This window comes from Lissotriton vulgaris, chromosome 2_1, assembly GCF_964263255.1.
Source record: "Lissotriton vulgaris chromosome 2_1, aLisVul1.2, whole genome shotgun sequence".
Classification (NCBI taxonomy): domain Eukaryota; kingdom Metazoa; phylum Chordata; class Amphibia; order Caudata; family Salamandridae; genus Lissotriton; species Lissotriton vulgaris.
In genome coordinates, this window is record NC_141687.1 from 126,597,937 (window position 1) to 126,622,176 (window position 24,240).

The 24,240-nt window shown below is 47.0% G+C and overlaps 1 protein-coding gene across 4 annotated transcripts in view; it reads right to left on the reverse strand.

The window, feature by feature from the left end:
- PSPH (phosphoserine phosphatase) overlaps positions 1 to 24,240 on the reverse strand; it is a 210,024-nt gene that overhangs the window by 11,733 nt on the left and 174,051 nt on the right. For all 4 annotated transcript variants that reach the window (XM_086958482.1, XM_086958481.1, XM_086958483.1 and 1 more), the window contains 2 exons: positions 13,154 to 13,288; positions 7,580 to 7,725 (listed from right to left, as the gene is read on the reverse strand). In XM_086958482.1, coding sequence (XP_086814608.1) covers positions 7,580 to 7,725; positions 13,154 to 13,288 — 281 coding nt within the window. The remainder of the gene's footprint in view (positions 1 to 7,579; positions 7,726 to 13,153; positions 13,289 to 24,240) is intronic.

The window sequence follows — 24,240 nt, forward strand, 5'->3', positions numbered from 1 at the left end:
CTCCAGGGCTGTGAGGTGGAGTGCTGGGGAGAGAGAGACAGGCGATCTACTGACAGCCAGTGAGACCCGGTCTCTCCAGTGCAGTGAGGTGGAGTCCCGGGAAGGGAGACATGATCTCTACTGACAGCCAGTGAGACCCGGTCTCTCCAGTGCAGTGAGGTGGAGTGCCGGGAAGGGAGACATGCTCTCTACTGACAGCCAGTAAGGCAGGGTCTCTCCATTGCAGTGAAGTGGAGTGCCAGGAAGGGAGACATGCTCTCTATTGGCAGGTGGCATAAACTCTACTCCTTGGGCTCAAAGGCACTAAACCAATGTTTGTCCAATAGATAACCCACAATCGGAGTCTCCACCGGCGCGTGGACTCGGGCTGTAAAGCGCCGCCTCTGCTTTGATAAATTACTTGGAAACTGTTTCCAGGTCCACGCGTGTCAAAATGTTACAATGCAGCAGGTTCGCTGAAGGTGAAAGTCTGATTAGTGAAAGTTTGCACGACACGAGTGTTGGGGTCAACGGGTTTGTGCGTCCCACACATTGAGCAAGCAAGGGAACATCGGTAAAGATATCAAATGGCCGATTTCCAAACCTCTTGTTTGGGAGATTCACAAAGAACACAACGCATCTCTACCGGAAACCTACTTTAATGGTGGGGTACCCATCCTTCTCCACACTCACTCTTGCAGTCCGTGGAAAAAAGATATGCTAATGCCATTCAAAAGCGAATAGTTTGTCCCTAGTATGGCTTCCCGGCACTCCATGTGATGCAAGTTTTCCAAAACAGTCTGATCCGAGTTGTCATAATGTGTTATGGGCAGTGTGTTCCGGGTCATTTCTCGGTTTGGTAGTTATGCCTTAGTTTTTGTACGCTGGCAACATGAATTTGTGTCTCAGAATGCTAGTGTTGTGCATTATCTAATTACATTATTTCCTGGTTTAGATTACGAATTTCTAGTTTGCCTGTGAGGCACATATTTAGGGATATTTTCAAGCCCTTTTCCACCTGGTTTTCACAGCTACTCTAACCTTGTTATATACAATATACGCACCTGTGCAAATGGAGAAGAAAACAACCATAGAAAACATATGTTGAAACCCATAAAATTACAACTTTCGGGTTTGGTACTACTTTCCTAATGGCCCCCCACTGAAGACTCCCATGTTTCCACCCCAAGTTGAACTACATTCTAAAAATCCCCCTTACTTACGGATTCTCCACAGTAGTAAGTTCCATATGCGTGTGTACATGTCCACACATGCGGATTCTATCAATGGGGCCTATTAAGCACGACCACAGATGACTCTTCTGTTCACCTAAGTTGGACAAGGGAATGAGCCACGATAGAACAGGTCTGTTATGTGGATTTGTGAAGCACGCTATCACCTGGTGTGCGGGTGGGCTGGGGGACATGGGATCGAGGAGGCCGCTCTGATGTATAATGGTAAGTCGTTCCATCAGTGGCGAAACTTGAGGGACCTCTGCAATGTAAAGGGAGACCCCCTCCAGCCCCCCAACAGCCCGCGAAGTTAGTGAGGCGCTCTCAGGACAGGGTTCCCCGCAGTGCGGGGGCCTACGTTACACAACTGAGTCCCATTGTTTAGGTGAGTTGTAGGAAAAAGCTGGACTGACGGATCTGGTTTTCACGATGCCCGTAGTGTGTGCAAATAGGAGTCGAGCCGGGCGGATGTGTCTGAACTGTGTTTGGAAAGAGATGCAGCTGTTGAGGTATGCTGGGCTAGTGTTGTGCTGTACTTTGAAGGTGTGGGTAAGTGTCAAAGGCTATGGGGAGGTCTATCAGGATAAGGGCTGCCGTGTCTCCTGGGTCAAGGATCATGCGGATGTCACCTGTAGCGACAATGAGGGTAGTTTATGTTCTGTGGTTGTGTCTGAAAGTGGACTGTGTTACAAGTCAAGTCAAGTCAAAGAAGGCTTTATTTCGATATACTTATATCTTAAAAAGCACACAGCATAAAAACATTGATCAAAATACCCAACTAATTATAAAAAGATAAAAACCCACACTGTACATAGAAAACATGATCACAACTATGGTAGGTGGGGTAATAAATTAACTAAAATGGTCTGTGTCTACAGGCCTTAATTAAACAATTTGAAGAAGCCACTTTTGACCGGATGCGCCAAGCCCAACCTAAGAACTTGGCTATAGAACAAACAAATAAAGGGCGAGTGTCTGTCAGGAAGATACACTTAGGGCTACACAGCACTGCCTCGTGCTTAAAGTCTTACACACGGGTCTTAACCACCTCCAACGTGGTGTTTTATAGGCAGGACACTCAAATAGTAGGTGGGAGATGGATTCAGGCCTGGAAGGACAGAAGGGACAAAAGGAAACAGTTTGGTAAGGAGGTTTCCACCGGGAGGAGTACTCCCTTACCGGAAGAATGCCACATCTAAATTTAAAAAACAGAGCTCTGCCCCAAGAGATTGTAATGTCCAGGTAAATCTCGGGCAGGGGGGCATCTTTGGTCATCAAAAAAGTCCTTGAAGACCTGCACAAGTTGGGATTGGAGTTCCTTTTGCTCATGATCCAGGACCAATAGAGTTTTTTTAGTACTGCTTTGGGAGGGGCATTCCGGGAATGCCAGGTCTCTCCCAACCCTAAGTCCAACAAAAGAGCTTTTATGTCTCTGAACCACTTCATTTTCGCCCAACTAGGGGATTCCAGAATTTCACACAAACCCTCCGCGTAGCTGTTAAGTTCTCTCACCCTCCATATGCGTGCCATGTGTTACGTTAAGAAGTTGGTGGTAGCTGAGGTGGTCGGTAAGGCATTTTCTAGGAATTTGGCGAGCTACAGTAGTAGGGAGATTGGTCTATAGTTAGCAAGCATAGATGAGTGTGGTGGATTACTTGAGTAAGGGGGAGGACAATGGCATGTCAGTGAGGGTGGCTGTAGAGATGGAGCTGTTAAGGATGACGTGAATGCACTGACGGGTTGGAGTCATTTATTGAGGGTATGGCGGGGGCAGGTGGTCTGAAAAGGCCCAGGACTAGATAGACTGCATGGTGGCAGCAGAATCCTCCCAGGTAACAGTGGACCATGTAGTTAAAGTTGCTTCTTTGGGCGAGATGGAGAGTTGGGTAGTGAGTTCTGGCAGGTCCAGTTTAGAGTCAAAGTTGCTCTATATGGTAGATATCTTGCTGTAAAAAAATTGAGAGAGATTGTTGCAAAAGTTCTGTGAGGGAGTGATGGTATTGGAGGCGGCTGCTGGTGAGGTGAAATCTTTCACAATAGCGAAGATCTCTTTGCATTTATAGGTGCTCACATTGGTGCGGTCAGCTAGAGCAGTGTATTTGGAGGTCCACATCTCTGGTGGTAGAATCTCAGGTAGGATTTCAAGATGTTCCTGTCTGTGTTGTCTTTGCTTGTTCTCTATTTGCCCTCCAGTTGTTTGCAGTGTCGCTTCATCATGCGGACTTTTTCCTTATACCAACTAGCATAAGGGCTATATTTTGTGGCTCTGCATGTTTGAGGAAGGGTCAGAGTTAAGGCTCAGGTGTTGATCCATTTGTTACGGTTGTTGAGGCTTCAGGGAGGATGCTGTTGTGTATGGGTTGGTTGGTGTGTGTTGAGTGTATCTGTCTCTGGCCTGTTCTAGTTTCTGTGGGCTGGTCTGGTCGTTGTAGGTCTGAAATGTTGAGGGACGGGGATGCTGAACTTGAGGAGGGCATAGTCTGTCCAGCTGATTGGTGTAGGTTTACCAACCAAGAAGTTGTCATGAAGCGAAGATCAGGACCAGGAATGTTTTAGGCAGCATGCATTGATTCTTTCACCCATTGGGTGAGCCCATATTTCTGAGGTTGATAATAAGTGCTTTAGTTTTGAGGTCGACGTGGTCTTCTAAGTAGAAGTTCGGATCGCCGAGGAGGATGTAGGGGCTTGCATCGAGGACAAACAGGCAAAGGGATCATCAATGGTGTCAGCGAAGTTGGAGCATTGTCTCGTGTGGTTTGTAGATAAGGGCGCCACTCAGGGTGAAGTTGCGTGTGTTGTGGAGTGTGAATGAAAGGTGTTCGATGTTGTTTGGGGCTGTGTTTGCAGAGGTGGTGCAGCTGATGGCATCCTTGTAGATGATGGTGATTCCGTCAGGCTGGTCTTATCTGCCGATTTTGTAGCTGGGACGCAGAGCTATCGCCCTGTCTAGGGCCTATGCACGGATGTTGAGGAGCATGCTCACGAGAGCGCCATAATGTGTGGTCGGTGGCTGACTAGTGCAGTTGTCGGTGTGGTTGAGGGAGAGAAGGCTGCTGAGTTCGGTCGGAGAGGTGAGGGCCACCAAACTAACACAAAGGGAACGCCCAGGTACTGACTAGACTATTGCATATAACACAACATGAGGTTCCTTTATGCCTGTGCAACTCCCACCACAACACCTACAACCTTCTATTGAATGCTCACAACTTCTCTGCCCCAGATTTTTACCACAAATTTTAAAGACTACCTCTCCGGCCAGATATGTTTTCTCCAACCAATTATTACAGGGTTGGAATTACCCTTACCTTCTGACATTCCCTCTACAGTAAAGGTCTTTTCTCAGAGCACAACACTGGACTCTTCTATAAATATGTTTTATTATCCCATTCAACAGTTTTACCTTGTACGACCAAAGAGTTTTATAAGACTAATTTAATCATGCTGTGATTTGAACCAAAAACCAATGTTTTTTATATGTGTTTCAGACATAGGCTCGTACATTGAAATGATCTTTTGCTTTTTAAAGATTAATAGAAGATGCTTTGGCCTCTAATGAAATGAAACATAAAACGTGCGTCATAGATTGCCCTGGAAAGAAGTTCAAGTTTCAGTTCAAGTTCAGGCATTTGTAAAGCGCACTACTCACCCAGAGGGTCTCAAGTCGCTATGGGAAGGGGTTTGTTATTTGTCGAAGAGCCAGGTTTTGAGTTCTTTTCTGAAAGAGATGTGGTTCCGAGTAAGGCGGAGGTAGGTGGGGAGTGAGTTCCAGGTCTTGGCAGCCAGGAAGGAGAAGGATCTGCCACCCATGGTGGATTTCCGGATGCGCGGGACTGCGGCGAGGGCATGATTGGACGATCTAAGTTGGCGGGTGGGTTTGTAGAAGGACAGTTGAGTGTTGAGGCATTCGAGACCTAGATTGTAGAGGGCCTTGTGTGCGTGGGTGAGAAGGCGGAAAGTAATTCTTTTGTTAACGGGGAGCCAGTGGAGGTCTTTTAGATGTTCGGTGATGTGATCTTGGCGTGGGATGTCTAATATGAGCCTCGCTGACGCGTTTTGGATGCGCTGGAGTTTTTTCTGTAATTTTGCTGTGATTCCGGCGTAAAGTGTGTTGCCATAATCCAGTCGACTCGTGACCAGTGAGTGGGTGACAGTCTTTCTTGTCTCGAGGGGGATCCAGCGGAAGATCTTTTTGAGAATGCGAAGTACGTTGAAGCAGGAGGACGAGACGGCGTTGACTTGTCTGGACATCGAGAGAGAGAGGAGTCCAGGATGAAGCCAAGGTTACGAGCATGGTCAGTGGGTTTTTAAGTTCAGAGGGGTCTTCTGTGGGTTTCTTCAGAAGGGCGCTGAGTTTGGCGTGTTTCCAGCTTTCTGGAAAGGTGGCGGAGTTGAACAAGCAGTTGATGACATCACGGAGATGGGGTGCGATGATGGAGTCAGCTTTGTTGAAGATGTGGTGGGGGCAGGGGTCAGTGGGCGAGCCAGAGTGGATTGAGTTCATGAGGCGAATGGTGTCTTCAGTGGTAATTGGGTTCCAGGCGCTGAGGTTGCTAGTTGGCGGAGTAGGATCTGGGGGGGGAGGGGGGGGGGGTGGTGGTGAGGGTTGATCGCTGGGAGAATTCTCGAAGCTATTGTGGATGTCGGCAATTTTGTTGTAGAAGGAGGATAACGCGTCGCAGAGGTCTTGGGAGGGGGTGATGTCGTTAGATGCTGCGGTGTGGTTGGTAAATTCTTTGACGATGTTGAAGAGTTCCTTGCTGTTGTGAGTGTTGTTGTCTAGACGGTCCTTGAATGCTGATTTCTTAGCAGATCGATCAGTTGGTGGTGTTTGCGGGTGGCTGACTTGAGGGAGGCCATGTTGTCTGAGGTTGGGTTTTTTCTCCATATCTTCTCCAGAGTTCTTGGAATTTTTAAGGTCGTCATTGAACCAGGGAGCCTTTTTGCTGGCTGAGTTGATCTGGTGCTTTTTCAGGGGAGCTAATTCGTATACTTATGGAACAAGTAAATGGGAAGCTATGCCATTGTGAATGAAAGGACTGGAACTACGAAGACCATAATTCAATGCAAATGGCTACTAAAGCCTGCTTTCCCTTACGAAAGTTGGAAATGTGACATTATGATCATGTTTGCCATTGTGAAATAAAAGGCTCAGAAAGCTAAATGTCATAATGTCTTGCTGGTAAATAAAATGACACACTAACAAGAAAACCCTGCTACTACAGCCCTACTTGTATGTGTTTACCGGGCGCTGCCGCTCAACAGTTTCTTTAGGATATTATGGGTCTGCAGATTCATCTGAACACATTCAAGCACAAGGGTTCCTGGTTGAGTGCATCGAGATGCCGACCTACCTTTGCTAGAAGAAGATCAGCCTGCCCCAACCCACTCAAAAAAGGTTGGGGCAACCCTTGCAGCCACGGCAACATTACAGCTAAAACTCTTTAATGCGCAAGTGTTCTTCAAACGAAGTCTACAGTGCCGTCAGAAAAGCAAGAAAGGTATACTATGATTATGTTTTACTGTTCGTGGGTGGAATTTTTATTGTACATTAAGATCTTAAGAAGGTCACTTTGGAAATTTACCATAGGTCCAATGGACTGCCATAAAAGTGTAGGCACATCAATTACAACACTAGCCTACTAGATCACATCTCGGCCTACAGGGAGCAGTCAGAAATGTGGTCTGGTAGGTTAGCTACTAAATTTCAAGCCAGGAAACTAGATCAGTATTCTTGGCTTCTTCATTTGAACATATGTAACTTTGGGCAAATCACTGCTCTGTGTCCTTTCTTTCCTACTGCTTTAAAAGGGAGTGATTTAAAACAGATTTAACACAAACAATAATCTCCATGATCTCTATAGCATTAAGGTCCTTTGCTGGGGTCCTTAACAGTTAAAGATCCTGGACCCGAGCCATTGGCCTGAACTGCAGGTGAGGGACGTTTGCAATGGAGATGGGCTTTAAGAACTGTTGTAACCAGAGGCTGATCCAGCCACAGAAGCTAGAATAAACAGGGATAAACAGATAGGCGACCATAGAATGCTGTTGCAGAAGGCCTGTACCAGACTTTATTGGCCCTAAGCCACGCCATTGTCCTCAATCGAACACCCAAAACTTCACTGTTCAAATTATCCATAGTATTTGCATTTCTAAGCTACCAAGTCATTGGAACGCTGCCAAACACATAGTTCATGTTCTACTTCAGGTCATTCTAAGTTATGAGTTGAACACTTGCAGTAATAAATTTAGAAACTCCATTCGGGATTTCTGCAGTTTTTCTATAATCCTAAATCTTGAGATAATGCCAACTATGGGTATTACCTCCAGATTTTGTGAGGGACTCACAATAAGGTTGTCAATGATTTTACCGTTGAAGTAGAATTTCAGCCGGTTGGCGAATACATTGGTCAGCGGGATGTTCAGCTTGATGGCCACGTGCTCCACTATGCTCCGGAACCCACCGGAGATCAGGAAGACCTGCACATTCCGCTGGTGGAGCTTATGCACCAATTCTCTGTCAAGAAACAATCAGATGTCTACAAGGAATTCAAGTTAGGTTTCAGGCTATGTCTCAGAACAAGCACAAACGTTGTTATTAAAGAGCAGAGCAGCTTTGATTACAAATCTCTCAGCATCCCTGCAAGCCATTTTGTTAACAAACAAAATCACCCTGTGATACACAAGCTACGACGGCTCTTATGGTTCCCCTTGAAAAACTGGGTGACAGAAGTGGTAGAGCTAGAGGGTTTAATTTTAGGCTATGCCCCATACTCACTTACCAAACATCTGCTCTCTGATCAATGTCAAAACACAGAGAGAGAGAAAGAGAGCGCGAGAATGTAAGTTTACACTAGAGCATAATGATTGCCATTTAAAACTATTCCCATTTAAACTGTTTGGACATGAAAATAAATAAGCACAAACTTAACCAGCATTCATTAAAATATTTAAATTCTTATCCAGAAAGAATCTATAAAGAAATACCACCCATAGGAGTCAAATGTGACACCTTTAGTTAATCAGTTTTCTTTTTAGCTGACTGCCTTTCTTCATAGTGGGATTGTTTTGATTTTTAACTCATTGATAGTCCATTGTTACGAGTGGAAAAGGAAGTCCCATAATGAAACATGCTCTTGGCTGAAAAGCTAGAATGTTGCATTATGGGACTTCCTGTTTCACTACATATGGGGCCAGATGTATGACCATTTTTTGTGGTCGCAAGCGGTAAATCGGGCCGTTTGCGACCACAAAAAAGGGTGGCGGTATGTACAAACGCTATTTTGTGATTAGGTGACTCGCAAAATAACGTTTGCGAGTGGCTTTTAGGACGGGGCATTCCAAGGGTGTTCCTTCCTAAAGGCTCTGCGGCGAGGACTTACATCGTGTCCTCGCCGCAGAGCCTTTAGAACCTTTGGTAGCTGTTGATACTGGCTACGATAGGTTCTGCTCTTGGATCTCCAAGGCGCTTGACGCCCTCATACCTATTACCGCCCGTAAGATCAGTTCCAGGGAATCAAGTCCGTGGTACGATGGTGCCTTACGCACACTCAAGGGGAGTTGCAGGCGAGCGGAGAGGGCTTGGCGGAAGGCGTACGATAACGGAAAAAAAGCTTTTTATCTCGCCTCCGTCAAAACTTACCATCGGGCTGTGTGCCGAGCAAGGGCAGCATACTATGCTGCTGAATTCGGCAACAGCTCTAACCCCTCCAAAACCATTTTTAAAGTGATGAAGGATCTCTTAGCAAAGCGAGCTTGTGCCCCGACGACTGGTTCCACCGCTCACTGTGAGGCCCTTGCTCTGTTCTTTCTGGAAAAAGTCCAAAACATTTACAAGACGTTCCCTTACACAGGGCCTCCAGCTGAGTCTCCTATTAACATCTATGGAGCCACCTCTTTGCACGTGTTGCCCCCATTGACATCCGAGGGGTTTGATCACCTGGCCCAGCAGGTTAAATCAGGGTCCCCCGCTGATCCGCTCAAACCGACTCTCTTCAGAGACCAGTCGTTTGTGGGCCGGGCCGTGGTACACTCCTTGATCAACATCTCGTTGGAGTCAGGCACGGTACCCGCTAGCTGGAAGCGGGCGGTGGTTTCTCCTGTTTTAAAGAAACCCTCTTTGGACCCAGAGAAACCTGAAAACTATCGGCCTATCTCCTTGCTTCCGTGGCCGACCAAAGTGTTGGAGGCCCATGTCAACAAGGTTCTCTCGGCCCACCTTATCCATGCTAACATCTTGGATCCCACTCAGAAAGGGGTTCCGTGCTGGGCACAGCACGGAGACCGCCCTTCTCTCCATGGCTGAACATCTTCGCATGGTGATGGACGCGGGGCAGACAGCGGCGCTCGTACTATTAGATCGGAGCGCCGCGTTCGATACTGTCTCGCATCCTATCCTACTGCATCGCCTGGAGGAGATTGGGCTGAGTGGCTTGGCCCTCCAGTGGTTCCGGTCTTTCCTAGACGATCGTTTCTTTAGCGTTGCCATCCCACCGTTCCAGTCCCAATTCCATCCTCTGAAACAGGGGGTGCCGCAAGGCTCCTCGCTGAGTCCCACGTTGTTTAATCTCTACGTGAAACCGCTGGCTGAGGTCGTCAGGCAATGGGGCATGACTATGGTCTCATATGCCGACGATACCCAGCTAGCGGTTACGATCAGCGGGGATGCGGATCGGGATGCCCCCAGATTTCAGAGTGGACTTAAGCCGGTGGCGAGCTGGATGAAGAACAACTGTCTCCAGCTCAACGCAAAGAAAATGGAGATCATGATCGTCGGTAGGAAGTCGGAGCTATGGGGGGACAGGTGGTGGCCTACGGAGTTGGGGCCGGCCCCCACTCCGGTTACGGAACTAAAGAACTTAGGAGTATGGTTGAACCCCTCCCTCAGCTTTGAGGGCCACACGAAGAGAACCGCGGCCTGCTGCTTCGGTATTTTACGGTCGCTGCGTCCCGTCTTGAAGTTCTTTGACCATCGCACCAGGCAGCTGATAGTCCAGGCCACAGGGCTATCTCGCCTGGACTATGCCAGCTCGCTCCTGGCAGGGGTCAACGTGGCGGAGGTTACTCGCCTCCAACGCGTTCAGAATTCCGCGGCGAGAGCCATTGTTGGCTTACCCCGAACATGTTCCGTCTCTGGCACTTTGAGATCGCTGCATTGGTTACCTATCAGGGCAAGAATACAGTTTAAAGTGCTGTGTCTGGCGTTCAAGATTTTGAGGGGTGGGAGCCCTCCGATTCTTGCAGACCTTTTGTCCTGGTATGTCCCTACCCGGTCCCTGAGATCGTTGGGCCAGGCTCTTACGGTGACCCCCCGATACAGGCTGTGTCGGGTTGGTGGCCGCTCCTTCCGGGTCAGAGCGGCCGAGCTCTGGAACTCTCTTCCGGTTGAGATGCGGCTGCTCACCGACCTCTTAGTTTTCCGTAAAGCTTTAAAGACCTTTCTGTTTGAATAGCTTGCTCTGTTTTCGCCTTTTGTTATGTTCCCTGTAAGTGTTGCTTTTTTCTTGCCATGCGCCAGGACGCCCCTTAGCTGGGGCAGCTGTGCGCAATACAAAAGATCGTAACATAACATAACATAACAAGTCACAATGGTATGTACCATTGTTTTGTGACCGCATTTGCAGTTGCAAAACACTTACAGTATACCACCTACTTCAAATAGGTGGTAAGCCACTTGCAAATAGGAAGGAGTCCCTATGGGACCCCTTTTCCTTTGTGATTTGGTGGGAAAATAGTTTTTAAGGACAGGAAGTTGTTGCAGGGACCACCGCCTGCCCTTAAAAAATTTAAAGAAAACTTTTCATTTTTTAAAATTTAAACGCATCCCGTTTTCCTATAAGAAAAACGAGCTGCCTGTAAAAAAAAATGCTTTATTGAAAAAGCAAACACAGACATGTGAGTCTGCTGTCCCCAGCAGGCCAACATCCCTGTGTTTATAGGCTATTCCCTCCTAAGGGTTGCAAATTGCGACCTGCCTCATGAATATTAATGAAGCTTGTCATTTGCGACCCCATTAGGAATTGCGGACAGTGTTTCAGACACTACTGTACATTCTATTTTGCGAGCAAGTTGCAAAATGTCGCAATTTGTGACTCGCAAAATGGAAGGGTTGTACATCTGGTCCATGGAGAGTTGCATAGTTGCCAAGTGGCAATATGGTGTGGACTTGCTAAAGGTGTCAGACTTACTATGTGGCCACGTGGCATGTACACAGCTCCCTCGCATGAAGTACACATTATTGTTAATTTTGCTAAATTGTTCAGGACATTTGCTCTAAAAATTTATGATAATTCGATTTTGTCTTGGTGGTGAATCAAAAACGAACATATTCCTGTGTACAATTATCAATATTTTCCCTATGGCAGAGTAGACTTAGTGAGCCCACGTGACACCATGCATAGTTGAGCAATCCCTTGCAGTCTATACAATTGCATTCTGGGCCATGCAGTCTTCCTTTGCCCATGGAGAGTTAGGGCCTAAACGACTGCATACAAAGTGCTGCTGGCTTAATCCTCCGGGCTAGCTGAAAGTATTTTATACCTGCAAATATTTCAGGTGCGGTACTTGGCCGTGAGCATGCCTGCTCTTTGCAGAAGAAACACATGCATGCCACTGAACCCCACTCCATTTCCATCCACACATAACACCCCCAGCTCCCTCGAAGAGTTCCCAATGGTTGCTGTGTAGAGAATAACACAAAGGCCTGAATATAGAAACTCCCTGGGGCAGAGGACGCGAGGGGTTATGGTCTTTCTATGGCCATGTTTAATGGTATAACATAACTGTGATCATTTTGGTAACTCCCCTCCTGCCCTCAGTGCTCGTGTTTTCATTTTCTCTATACTTGGGGGCGAGGGAGTTCTATCACACAGGGGTCGCTATTCCAAAGCACACTGGGAATTAATATGTGTTTCATAGTGAAAGGTCCTGGTCCCAAACAGTCTGATTCCCCTTTTGGGTTCAACAGCCTCAGCATGTAAATTGCACCATTGGTATGCTTCTGCTCATGGAAGACACATGGAAGCAATCAGAACTTAAGACCAGGGAAGGTATACGTTATAGCAGCAGGCAGAGACACCCGCAGAATACATGGGCTGGCCTCAACACCTTTCTGAAGTAGACAATCCAATCCACGAGCCACAGCTACCACACCTCCATGGTGCAGTACCACAACTCAAATTATTTATTGTCAGAGAGGGGAATATCAGGTAGAAACCGGCCTTCCACTTTTCAAAAGTGGTCTGTGAATCTTCATAACAGGCTATCACTTCGCAGACAAATGTGCTACCGTTTCCACGCTTCTCCCATCCTGCAGACTGGTTTCATGTGCAGCTCCAGCTTGATGCATTGCCCCTACCCTTCACCTCTCCTTCACAGTTCTCCCAAATGCAGCTGCACGGTTCCTTTAATCCTTCTACCCGGGAACCTAATGCACCAATGATAGCTACTTAAGTGCCACAGAACTCTAGGGCACCACTAATGTCTCCATAACCGCCACCCTGCCACAAATACCTGCACCAAAACATCAGGACCACCACACCAAATGCTAACAATTCTACTTACCACCAGCAACAATACCACCACCAATAACAATGCCACCAGCAACAATACACACCACCACCAATAACAATGTCACGCCAATGCCACCAGCAACAATACACACCACCACCAATAACAATGCCACCAGCAACAATACACACCACCACCAACAATGCCACCAACAGTACCAATACACACACAGAGGTATAAATCTAAATAGGTAGGAAGAGGAGAACTAAGATTTAAGGTAATGAAGATTACCGGTAAGTAATGTGTTCATTGTTGAAACAGGCTAAAGGCGCTACGGAAGCATGAAAAGTATAATTTATTTATTTATTTATTTACAAGCATTCTGCAAAAGCAGCTGGTTAAACATGACAGAAAGTCATTAGATGTGTCTCACTTACTTTATTCCCTCAGTTAGACGAGGAGGGTGGTCTAATATCAGGGATTGGACCTGGTCCAGCGAGGGCCGGATAAGGGCGAGTCGCTCCGTTAAGGCTGCCTTGAATGTCACCGAACCACCCATGGCTCGTCGTGTCCTGGAGCAAACACATTGTAAATGAAAATATTGAAATAAATCATGCATGCTTAGCTACTTCGTTAACTCTTTATATTTAAGGCTCCTGGGATATAATGTTACTGCTTTTGTACATACCTACAGAGAGAGAACAATTGGGTTACCTTACTGGATTTATTTTTAAGAACAGAAAATAAAGAAATTATTTTTGAGGTAATCATGATTACCAGACCAAAATAAATCCATCAGAATGTGACCATGGGGTGTTAAAAGTAAATTCGAGTTTCTTAAATGCTTTAGGTTTGCATGTGATTGCAAACAAATGCTAATTATAGACAAGTGAATTCTTGCTTTATGTGAAATAAACGTGCAATATATTGTCACAGCTTCATTTTTTCTCAGAACACCAAATAAATATGTACAAATACCGACATATGTAGCAAAAATGAAATATGGTTAAAATACTTGCAGAAATATTTAGAAAATACTACAAAACCGGGACCCTACGTACACTATTAAACATTCTAAAGCGAATCTCTTAAATTTGTAAACCATCACGTGAATAAAAGAAACATGTAACGAACATAACAGGCCTGGTTGTCAAAAATCAGTGATAGTCTTGGCATGGTGACGTGGCACCACGACTGCTGCGTATCTCTGCACGGCTGCACGTCCAAGGTCGTCCCACGTGCTGGAATACGAGCGCTGAACGACCTTGGCACAGCTCCAAGGAACGACTTATCAACTCCTGCAGACCTCAACATGCCCTGCACACCAGACAGCCGGGTGTCTCACGGCTACCGGTGGACTGTCCCAGACTCTAAGAATGTTCTCAAACATTCTCTTCTAGCAGTTCAAGGACACAGCAAATAGTTTCCAGTTCTTTTTTTGTTGCTAGACAGACATTTTACACCCCATTGTAGCTGTACTGATCCTCTGCACAAGCAGATCACAACATGCCTTCTCTACAGGTGTTAACAGGAGGGGCCAGAGATGTGACGGTGCCGTCATCCAGCTGTGACAATGTATGCCTTCTCTACAGGTGTTAACACGCGGGGCCAGAGATGTGACGGTGCAGTCATCCAGCTGTGACAATGTATGCCTTCTCTGCAGGTGTTAACACGCGGGGCCAGAGATGTGACGGTGAAGTCATCCAGCTGTGACAATGTATGCCTTCTCTACAGGTGTTAACACGCGGAGCCAGAGATGTGACGGTGCAGTCATCCAGCTGTGACAATGTATGCCTTCTCTACAGGTGTTAACACGCGGGGCCAGAGATGTGACGGTGCCGTCATCCAGCTGTGACAATGTATGCCTTCTCTACAGGTGTTAACACGCGGGGCCAGAGATGTGACGGTGCAGTCATCCAGCTGTGACAATGTATGCCTTCTCTACAGGTGTTAACACGCGGGGCCAGAGATGTGACGGTGCCGTCATCCAGCTGTGACAATGTATGCCTTCTCTACAGGTGTTAACAGGAGGGGCCCAGAGATGCGACGGTGCCGTCATCCAGCTGTGACAATGTATGCCTTCTCTACAGGTGTTAACACGCGGGGCCAGAGATGTGACGGTGCCGTCATCCAGCTGTGACAATGTATGCCTTCTCTACAGGTGTTAACAGGAGGGGCCCAGAGATGTGACGGTGCCGTCATCCAGCTGTGACAATGTATGCCTTCTCTGCAGGTGTTAACACGCGGGGCCCAGAGATGTGACGGTGAAGTTATCCAGCTGTGACAATGTATGCCTTCTCTACAGGTGTTAACACGCGGGGCCAGAGATGTGACGGTGCAGTCATCCAGCTGTGACAATGTATGCCTTCTCTGCAGGTGTTAACACGCGGGGCCAGAGATGTGACGGTGAAGTCATCCATCTGTGACAATGTAAGAGTCTGAGTCATGGTGATTGATGTTACTGCCTTCATCACAGGTTATACCTGCACCCAAGCGCCACCATTCACAAGTGAGCTGTACACAATACACACCAAATACATACAGCCAGTCTATCAAGCAAAAACACTGGATATGCAGAGAGGGGTCCACACCTCCAGGATAGGGGAGTTCAGAATCTTGGAATTCTGGGTGCTTCATATGAGACCATCAGCCTGGTGTGAGACCCTCGACTCTTGCCAGCCTTTGTACCGCCACGGCCACACTAAGCCAGACCTCAAACCGCACAGTACTGATTCTCAAGATGGATAGATTACAGTCAAGAGGCCAACATGCAAAAACATACTGCCAGCTTCATCCTGCGATAGCTTAATAATCTTCAGAAATTCATGCAGTGGCAAATCAAGGTTAATTCTTCAGCTTCGATATGCCTTTAGGAGGGATATCATTGAGTATCCCCCTTTTGCTCTGGAATTTCTCGACTTTTTAGATCCAGCACACGGGCGCAATCTGACTGGATCGCCCATGCTGAATGTGACCGATCGAGAACATTCGCAATTCTACTCTCACACATGGTAGAATCATCATGCTGGAAGTTATTCAGCCTCGATCCACCACCAACGTGATCTAACTATTGGACCATTCAGATGTCCGATTAACCAGGATTCACTCTGGTGTTTGTGGGCTGTCATCTCCTATTACCCCTTATTTGTCCTGATGAAGACCCGCCCTGACTACTCAATTAAGCGTAGATTGGGTTAAAAAAAGACGATATAATACGGTCCAGATTGACCAAGACTCTGCGTGCAATCAGCCAATTCATTTGTATAAGCGGCAGAGTTATTGTATTTGACATAAGATTTTGACCCCCCCTTTTCTCCCCTGTACATATTTTAATCATATTGTATACAACACGCACTGTATGTCACCATTGGGCACAAATGTCACTTAATCACACGTCACTATAATGTTCACTTACTCTTGACAGCCTTGTTTTCAAATGTATGAGTATAGTTGAATGAACCAACTCATATAAAAGACATATTTACTGTTTGTTATGTGTTCCATATGTCCTAACCATGCAGACATGAATGTTTGAGGATTATTAATTATTGTTCGAAGAAACAGTTAAAACACCGACAGAACCATTGTTTTTGCTTATATCTATACCCAGATTCTGAGGGACACAGGGTCGCCCCATTATTGTTTAAATATAATCGCGTAATAATCACTGGTGGGAACAAACGAAGGTGATCGAACAGTCCATGCAAATCAAGGCATCCATTATGCACATCAAGATCGCCTCCAATCACTCACCCCAGATTAGTAAAACTCAAAGAACCAACCCTGCTGGATGGTTACTGCTTGTTTAAACGTGTCTCTCAGATCGAAAAGGTTAGAGATCTTAAGATTATCAGGCTGCAGGTCTAAAGATAATGTTGGTTTCTAGAGTATGAGATACCGGATTTTGACTGGGAAGAACAAAGCATGAATTCCCACAAAATTAGTAATCCAGTGCCTTGCTAGGAAAATTGTAAACATTAATTGGTTAAATGATCAAAGCAACAAACACTGGATAAGGGAATCAGTATACATGAATTTTTAATAGAATGAGAAAAAACATCCATAAGAAACAACGAAGGGGTGTAAAAGTCTACACTAGTCACTGGAGACCAATATTGTAGAAAGATTTAAAAAACTTCACAGCAAACTACGCTGCCTCACATAGGCAGCGAGCCCGGAAACACGGTCATGTACCTGGCAGGCTGCCACATTCAAACACCCCCAACTTCTATGAGCTCTTCTGGGCGGCTAGACCATGGAATTTAAGGGGAAACAGATTTCTCTTTTCCTGATTCAGACCTATAGCCCTCGAGCAGAAGGAAGAAAAACACCATTTCTTTGGTCTTCCTTATGATTACTTCTGAACATTCCAAACTGCAAGCGACGGCTATTGCGATATCAGAGCACAGATGACAGGGCGCTGTCTCAACCACTCTCTTCAACCAGGTCCCAACCAATGTACAGTGCCAACTTTTTTGCTTAAAGAATATCTTCCTTCCAGTCACTCCTAATTCTCCCAACCTGCAATGGATAGCAGGTGACAGAAAGAAGGGGAAGCAAGTTCAACAACTAACTTCAGCCAAGGCTTGGCTAAAGTCCTACTGATCGTCTGGTATTTCCTGTCAACTGCACATAGCGTCATCTACATACAAAGGTCCACAGGAGGCAAGCTGGTGTGACTGTTGGGAAGCGCTTCCAAACTTGGATACAAACATTTGTATTCAAGGCCTTCCACAGGGACATCCACACATACAACAGGCTTTTCCTGTTTTGTTCTTCACCAAGACCAGTTGTGTACTGAATACTCTTGGAGGTCATTTAATAGTAGTAGCTGGCTAGTGATTGCTGATAAGATCTCAACCTACCCAAGGAAAGTTCCACATGGAGTCTATCCCTCTTTTGCAGGACCCTGTCTAGGTTTATTGTAAATCAATGCCAGAAACCATATTTTGAGGGTCTTTCAACACAGCAGGACCCCCAGTGGGTGGAACTCTTTCAGCCCTCCCTAGAGCTGGCCTCCCAGGACATGCCTATTAAAATGAAAACCTACCCTTCCCCATCAGCAACATACCAACTCAGATTGGTTCTGAACAGGAATCAGCCTTTACAACATGGGCTGAGCCACGTGTACAGTTTCCCAGCACATGTAACACTTACCTGAACCACACAACTGCCTTAACCATGCATATGCAGGGAGGGGGGCAAGGTAGAGGGATAGGATTTTAGGGCTTAAGGCGTGGAGGAGGGGTCTGAGTATTGGTGATCTTTACCACACATATCTCTTTACCAATACAAAATTGCGAAGTAAAGGCATGCGTGGTAAAGGAATGCGTGTTTAAGAAGGCACTGTTTGACCTGCCGAAACTTAAAAGGGGAAGTATGTATTGTATGGTACCATGTGTTAAACACCAACATTTGCATGCTATATCCCATAAACTTATAACAGGGAAAAATGTAGGAAAGATTTTACCAGAAAGAACTATCTTTCACGTTTCAAGTTTTCATTCCTTTGTCTGACTGGTGTTCTTCTTAAATTGTGTGCTATTACATAGACGAGCATCAGCGCATCCTGCTCCTTTTGGGGAGGGGTGAACCAAGGGAATATTTGCTTTCCAGCATGCGGTATATTTATGTCATGATTAGGGGTGAAATGAAATCTGCAGTGCGTGCAGATTGTGAAATCCGTGATAGCGAGAGCTCTAGAGCAATTGGGCGTTTGAGATGTATTAAGGGCCTTCAGAAAGTCAGGGTTATAGTTGTAATTCCCTGCCTTACTTGTCTGTTTTTTTGTTGATGAATTGGTTGCTTTATTTGTCGTAGAGCTAGGGGTCTTGGCCCTGGGCCCAGGCCTGGCGCAGATGGGCTTGCCTTTGGCGCACCTTCGTCGCGCGCCCGCTGCGCGTACATTCTGGGGCGTCCATTTTATCCCTCACTGTGCGCACAACAGCTAGCCCGCTGCCCACTCCGTTACCTCCAAGATGGCGGCGGTTATCGGCGGCAGTCACTGGTGTTGCCCAGCGTCCTCTGATCAGCTCCTACTCGTCTGAATCAGGTAAGCTGAGAGCAACGTGCAATTTTCAAAAAACGAGTGAGTGAATTTAAAAAAATAAAGACAAGTTCAAGTAAGTTGACTAAAAACGAGGACTCCTGGCTTCCGCCTCAGGAGTTGCAAAGTTAAACGGCAATCAGGAGCGAAAGCTGTGCAGGGCGTCTTTTATCCCTCACTGTACGCACAACAGCTAGCCCGCTGCCCGCTCCGTTACCTCCAAGATGGTAGCGGTTATCGGCGGCAGTCCCTGGTGTTGCCCAGCGTCCCCTGATCAGCTCAGAGTCGTCTGAATCAGGTAAGCTGAGCGCAACCTGCAATTAAAAAAAAATTAGTGAGTGAATTTTAAAAAATAAAGACAAGTTAATTTAAGTTGGCTAAAAACGAGGACTCCCGGCTTCCGCCTCAGGAGTTGCAAAGTTAAATGGCAATTGGGTGCGAAAGCAGTGCAGGGCGTCTTTTATCCCTCACCGTGCGCACAACAGCTAGCCCGCTGCCCGCTCCGTTACCTCCATGATGGCGGCGGTTATCGGCAGCAGTCACTGGTGTTGCCCAGCGTCCCCTGATCTGTCCCTAGTCGTCTGAATCAGGTAAGCTGAGAGCAACGTGCAATTTTAAAAAATGAGTGAGTGAATTTTAAAAAATAAAGACAAGTTCAAGTAAGTTGGCTAAAAACGAGGACTCCCGGCTTCCGCCTCAGGAGTTGCAAAGTTAAATGGTATATTAAATTTACCATTGCATTGCGTGACAATTGTTGGATGTTACAGATTCTAATCATGAACTTAGAAACATTCATGCCCCACTACCTCTGCTCTGACAACGATGCTATTAGTGAACCAAGAGGAGAGCGGTCGTTGCCCTCCTATACGCAGCCTACGGTGTAACTACAGATAGAGTAATATATAGTAGTCTTTTGCTTTTGTGCAGGGCTCACCCAGAACTATCTATTTCAAATTGCTCCTATGTGCTAGTGATGTAAAAGGAGGCACTGTGAAAAAAAGTAATTGCCAAGGCTCACACAATGCGGGCAAGTGGAAGCCAGGATTGATACAAGATATTTGGGCAATTCAGCCGACTCATCCACTCTTGCATTTAACATGAAAGGGTAATGGTTTGTGTTTAATTATTTCATGCGCTAATTCACCACACTTTGTTAAATACATCCTCTGCATGTTTCATATGGATTGGTGGTAGCAGTGTTGGGGAGGGTGATGTTTTAACGATAAAGCTTAAATAAATGCCAGAGCATCCACTCTTAGTCAAAGCATTCAGATCACTTGCTCCACATAGCTAAAATTAATATTCATTGCCATCCATTCTTGAAATGACTTATCCACCCAGTCTTTACCATTCAACTACTCATTCATTGAGCCATGCAGCCTTGCCTCTAGTCTCTACCCATCCATTCAATTATTCAAAAAGATTAGATAATGACAATTGTTTTGCAAAACACACAATAATAGCAAGTTTTTCAAACAGTTTTCCACAGGCCGGTTTCTTGCGGGGAGAACCTCCTCCCTCTTCAGGGGTCAGGCCCGCTGCGCTCGCCACATCCGGAAGGGGGGTGGTCTGATCAAATCCGCAATGATGTTTTTGGTTCCTAGTCCGACCCTGATTTGCAACCGGGAGATATGACGGAACAAGCACTACTGACTTCTTCCACTGAAGCACCCTAGTAAATAAAGTGCTATCTACAGGAATGAAAGAAGAAAATGGCGATCATAAAGGAATTGTATTGCCGTCTTATTAACAATGGGGAAAGAATGAGGCATAAAGGCCTGAGCTGCCGACTTTGGAACTGAAGAACCAGTTTCAAGTCTTGGCGTTGGCTCAACATCCAGTGATTCTGGGCAAATCACTTATTCTCCCTAGGCCTAAAACAAAATAATAATAATAAGGAATGTGTGCTTATGTAACGTAACTGGCGCTCACATACTTGCCAACCCTACGTATTCAGACCGGACCCTGCCAATTTCAAGGCTAATCTCCTGCCTCCAGATTCCTTCATGGTGAAATCCGATTTTTCCCAAATCATGATCTACAGGTAACAGGTAAGGCGCCTTGAGTTTTGTCACCCTCTCTAACTGCCACGCTGCTGACTCTGCCTCTGGCCAGGTAAGGGAAAAACAAAGTATATTTTGCCATTGATCTGACATCCGACCCTACAGCAGCACACTTGCTAAGGGTCCTTCAGCTGCGCCATGGGAATGTAGGTTCCAATCACAGGCCTCAGCTCTTACAAATGCTGTATCGCAGCAAATGCCTTGGGAGAATTTTTTTTGCATCAAGTAGAGTTGAAAAACCTGTTTTTGTTTGCGTTAAGTATAACTGTCAAAAAGAAAATGCTGACGCCTCGTGAATGCCAACAGACCCGATTCGGGCGGGAGATTCCTGAATTTTAAAACTGTGAATGGTTTCATTTTCGCAGTCCCAAGCCTTAAATTCCCTCTGCTACAACAGACGTCAATTGGGGAAGATACATTACCCCGATTCTTTTTTCAAAATCTCCCTCTTTCTAGTTCTGAAATGCTGACATGGGTGTGTGCATGTAAAGCGCTCCAATACCATCTCGTTATTTAAATGGGGGGGGCATAGGCCTGTGAGGGGCACACGGAGGCAAGGAGAATGAACCCAGCGCGTTTTCCTGATATACCCATAGGCCGGCCTCGTAATGGCCGTTTCCGGTCGGGTTTGTGTCGGCTCACGCGCCATCTGAATGACGTTAATACGGTCGGACGGGGCTACAGAAAAGGCGATGCGCTTGACTTACATGGAAGCCGGTCACACATGGGGCCCGCCCGAGCGCGCGCCAACTGGGGCATGAACGCAAGGCTCTCCGCAGGGCTCCTCGGTTGCCATGGCAGCGGCTGCAGCATCCCGCTGTCAGTCAGCCTCGGCGCGAGCCAGAGAATCGCGCGCTTATTCCCCTCTTGCTGAGTCAGGCCGGCTCGCGTTCACTTCGGCCTTCTTGCCTCGCCTACTCCAGCTGTGAGCCTGGGAGTGACGGTGCCGCGAAGGGCTCGTGAAGGCCACTGCAATAATATTAATGCCGCAATGTCCCGGTCCGGGGGCCGCCTCTCCAACCTCAGTCTAACCGCGCGCCTCTCCAGAGGGAGGCTCTGTATTAGCAGTCTAGAAAAGCGCGGGAAATGTCGTATTAATTTATGATGACGTCACAACACGTTCGGGAAACCTGATCTCTGACCTTGTTGGCATCAGAGAACGTATGCTTTCAATGAGAAATAAGATGAGGGGACGGGGACTGCGGCATTAGGTATTAGTATATGAAGTACCGGGAAAATGTAGCATCTGACCCTGTTTGCATCACTGTACTTAGAGTTAATCAGACATATTACTATGACCCAATGAGAAATATTATGTAGGATAAATTACTTAATGACCATATGACACGGCATCCACATTGGTCATCGGACAGTGTGCCAGAAAATAATGCCCTTTAGGGCAACCCAAGAGAAAATACCAGAAAGGTGTTCTGTCAGGTGAATACTGCTGATTCGGATATTGTGATGATTTAATAAAGCCCTTAATATTAATCAGATGGCATGGAGAAAAAAAGGCGACTGGTAATGGTCTATTAAGATAAGGCTACCTACCGGCAGAATAATGGGCATCCGATAACGCGCCCAGAGAACAGCGCTCTCCAAGCAGCGTGGAGTAGAAAAAGGCCCTTTCAATACGTGGAGAGGAAAATAATTACTGCCGCTTTCTTTGACATGATGCATGAGAAAATCAGCTATTTTGCCAGGAAAATAATGTCACTAGATACTGCCCCAGGAGAACTGTACGTCCTAGACTGGGTCACTGAGACATCTCCATCAGATTATTTGCAAGAATATTAATGCCAAACAGGTACTGTGCCAGGAGAATGTCAGCTTTCATGTACCTGAGCTCCTATTCTCCCACCCCTCTACAGCGGGCGGATGATCCCCCTGTAGATCAAAGTACGTTTTAATCCACACAGCATCATATATCTTAACTGTTAGCAACTTCTCAATGCAGAATTATCAGATCTTTACATCCACAACTAGTCCAAGGGTCTTCCCTCCCATACTCTAGAAAATTATTTTCTCTCAATCAATCAATCAATCAATCAATCAATCATATCATTTGTAAAGCGCACTACTCACCCGTGCGGGTCTCAAGGCGCTGGGGGGAAGGTGGATGCTGCTACTGCTCGAAAAGCCAGGTCTTGAGGAGTTTTCTAAAGGTCAGCAGGTCTTGGGTCTGCCGTAGGTGGATGGGGAGGGTGATCCAGGTCTTTGCAGCGAGGTGGGAGAACGATCTGCCGCCGGAGGTCGCTCTTCAGAAGAGGGGGACTGTAGCGAGGGCGAGGTGGCGGAGCGGAGCTGGCGGTGTAGAACCTGAGTCGTCTGTTGAGGTACGTTGGTCCGGTGTAGTGGGCGTTTCCATATTCCAACCTACTGCTGACAAGGGCCTGGGTGAATGTTCTTCTCGTTTCAGTGGGGATCCACTTGTAGAGCCTACGGAGCATGCGGAGGGTGTTGAATCAGGAGGAGGAGACGGCGTTGACCTGTTTAGTCATGGAGAGGGTGGAGTCGAGGATGACCCCTAGGTTGCGTGCGTGGTCGGTGGGTGTTGGAGCGGTTCCCAGTGCGGTCGGCCACCAGGAGTCGTCCCAGGCCGAAGGGTTGGATCCGAGGATAAGGACCTCCGTCTTCAGCTTCAGTTGGCTGTTCCTCATCCATTCAGCAACGGCCTTCATTCCTTCGCGAAGGTTGGTTTTGGCGGTGTGGGGGTCCTTGGTGAGGGAGAGTATCAGCTGGGTGTCATCGGCGTAGGAGAGGATGTTGAGGGAGGTCGTGCCGATGGGCGACGTGGGCGAGCGGTGCCATGTAGATGTTAAACCTAGTTGGGCTGAGGGATGAGCCCTGGGATACGCCGCAGATGATCTCGGTGGCTTCGGAGCGGAAGGGGGGGAAGACGGACACTCTGTGATCCCAGCGGTGTGGAGGCGTGTTCGTAGTGTGTGGTGACAGACCGTGTCGAAGGTGGCTGACAGGTCCAGGAGGATGATGGCCGCCGTTTCTCCGTTGTGCAGCAGGGACTTGATGTCATCGGTGGCGGCGATGAGGACAGTCTCGGTGCTGTGGTTGCTGCGGAACCCGGACTGGGAAGGGTCCAGGATGTTGTTCTTCTCGAGGTAGCGGGTCAGTTGTTCGTTGACGGTCTTCTCAATGACCTTTGCCGGGAACGGGAGCAGGGAGATGGGCCGGAAGTTCTTGAGGTCCTGGGGTCCGCCTTGGGTTTCTTTAGTAAGGCGTTAATCTCTGCGTGCTTCCAGCTCTCCGGGAAGGTTGCTGTCTCGAAGGAGGTGTTGATGACTTTCCGGAGATCGGGTGCACTGGATGTGCTGGCTTTGTTGAAGATGTGGTGTGGGCATGGATCGGACGGAGATCCGGAGTGGATGGTGTTCATGATTTTGATGGTGTTATCGCC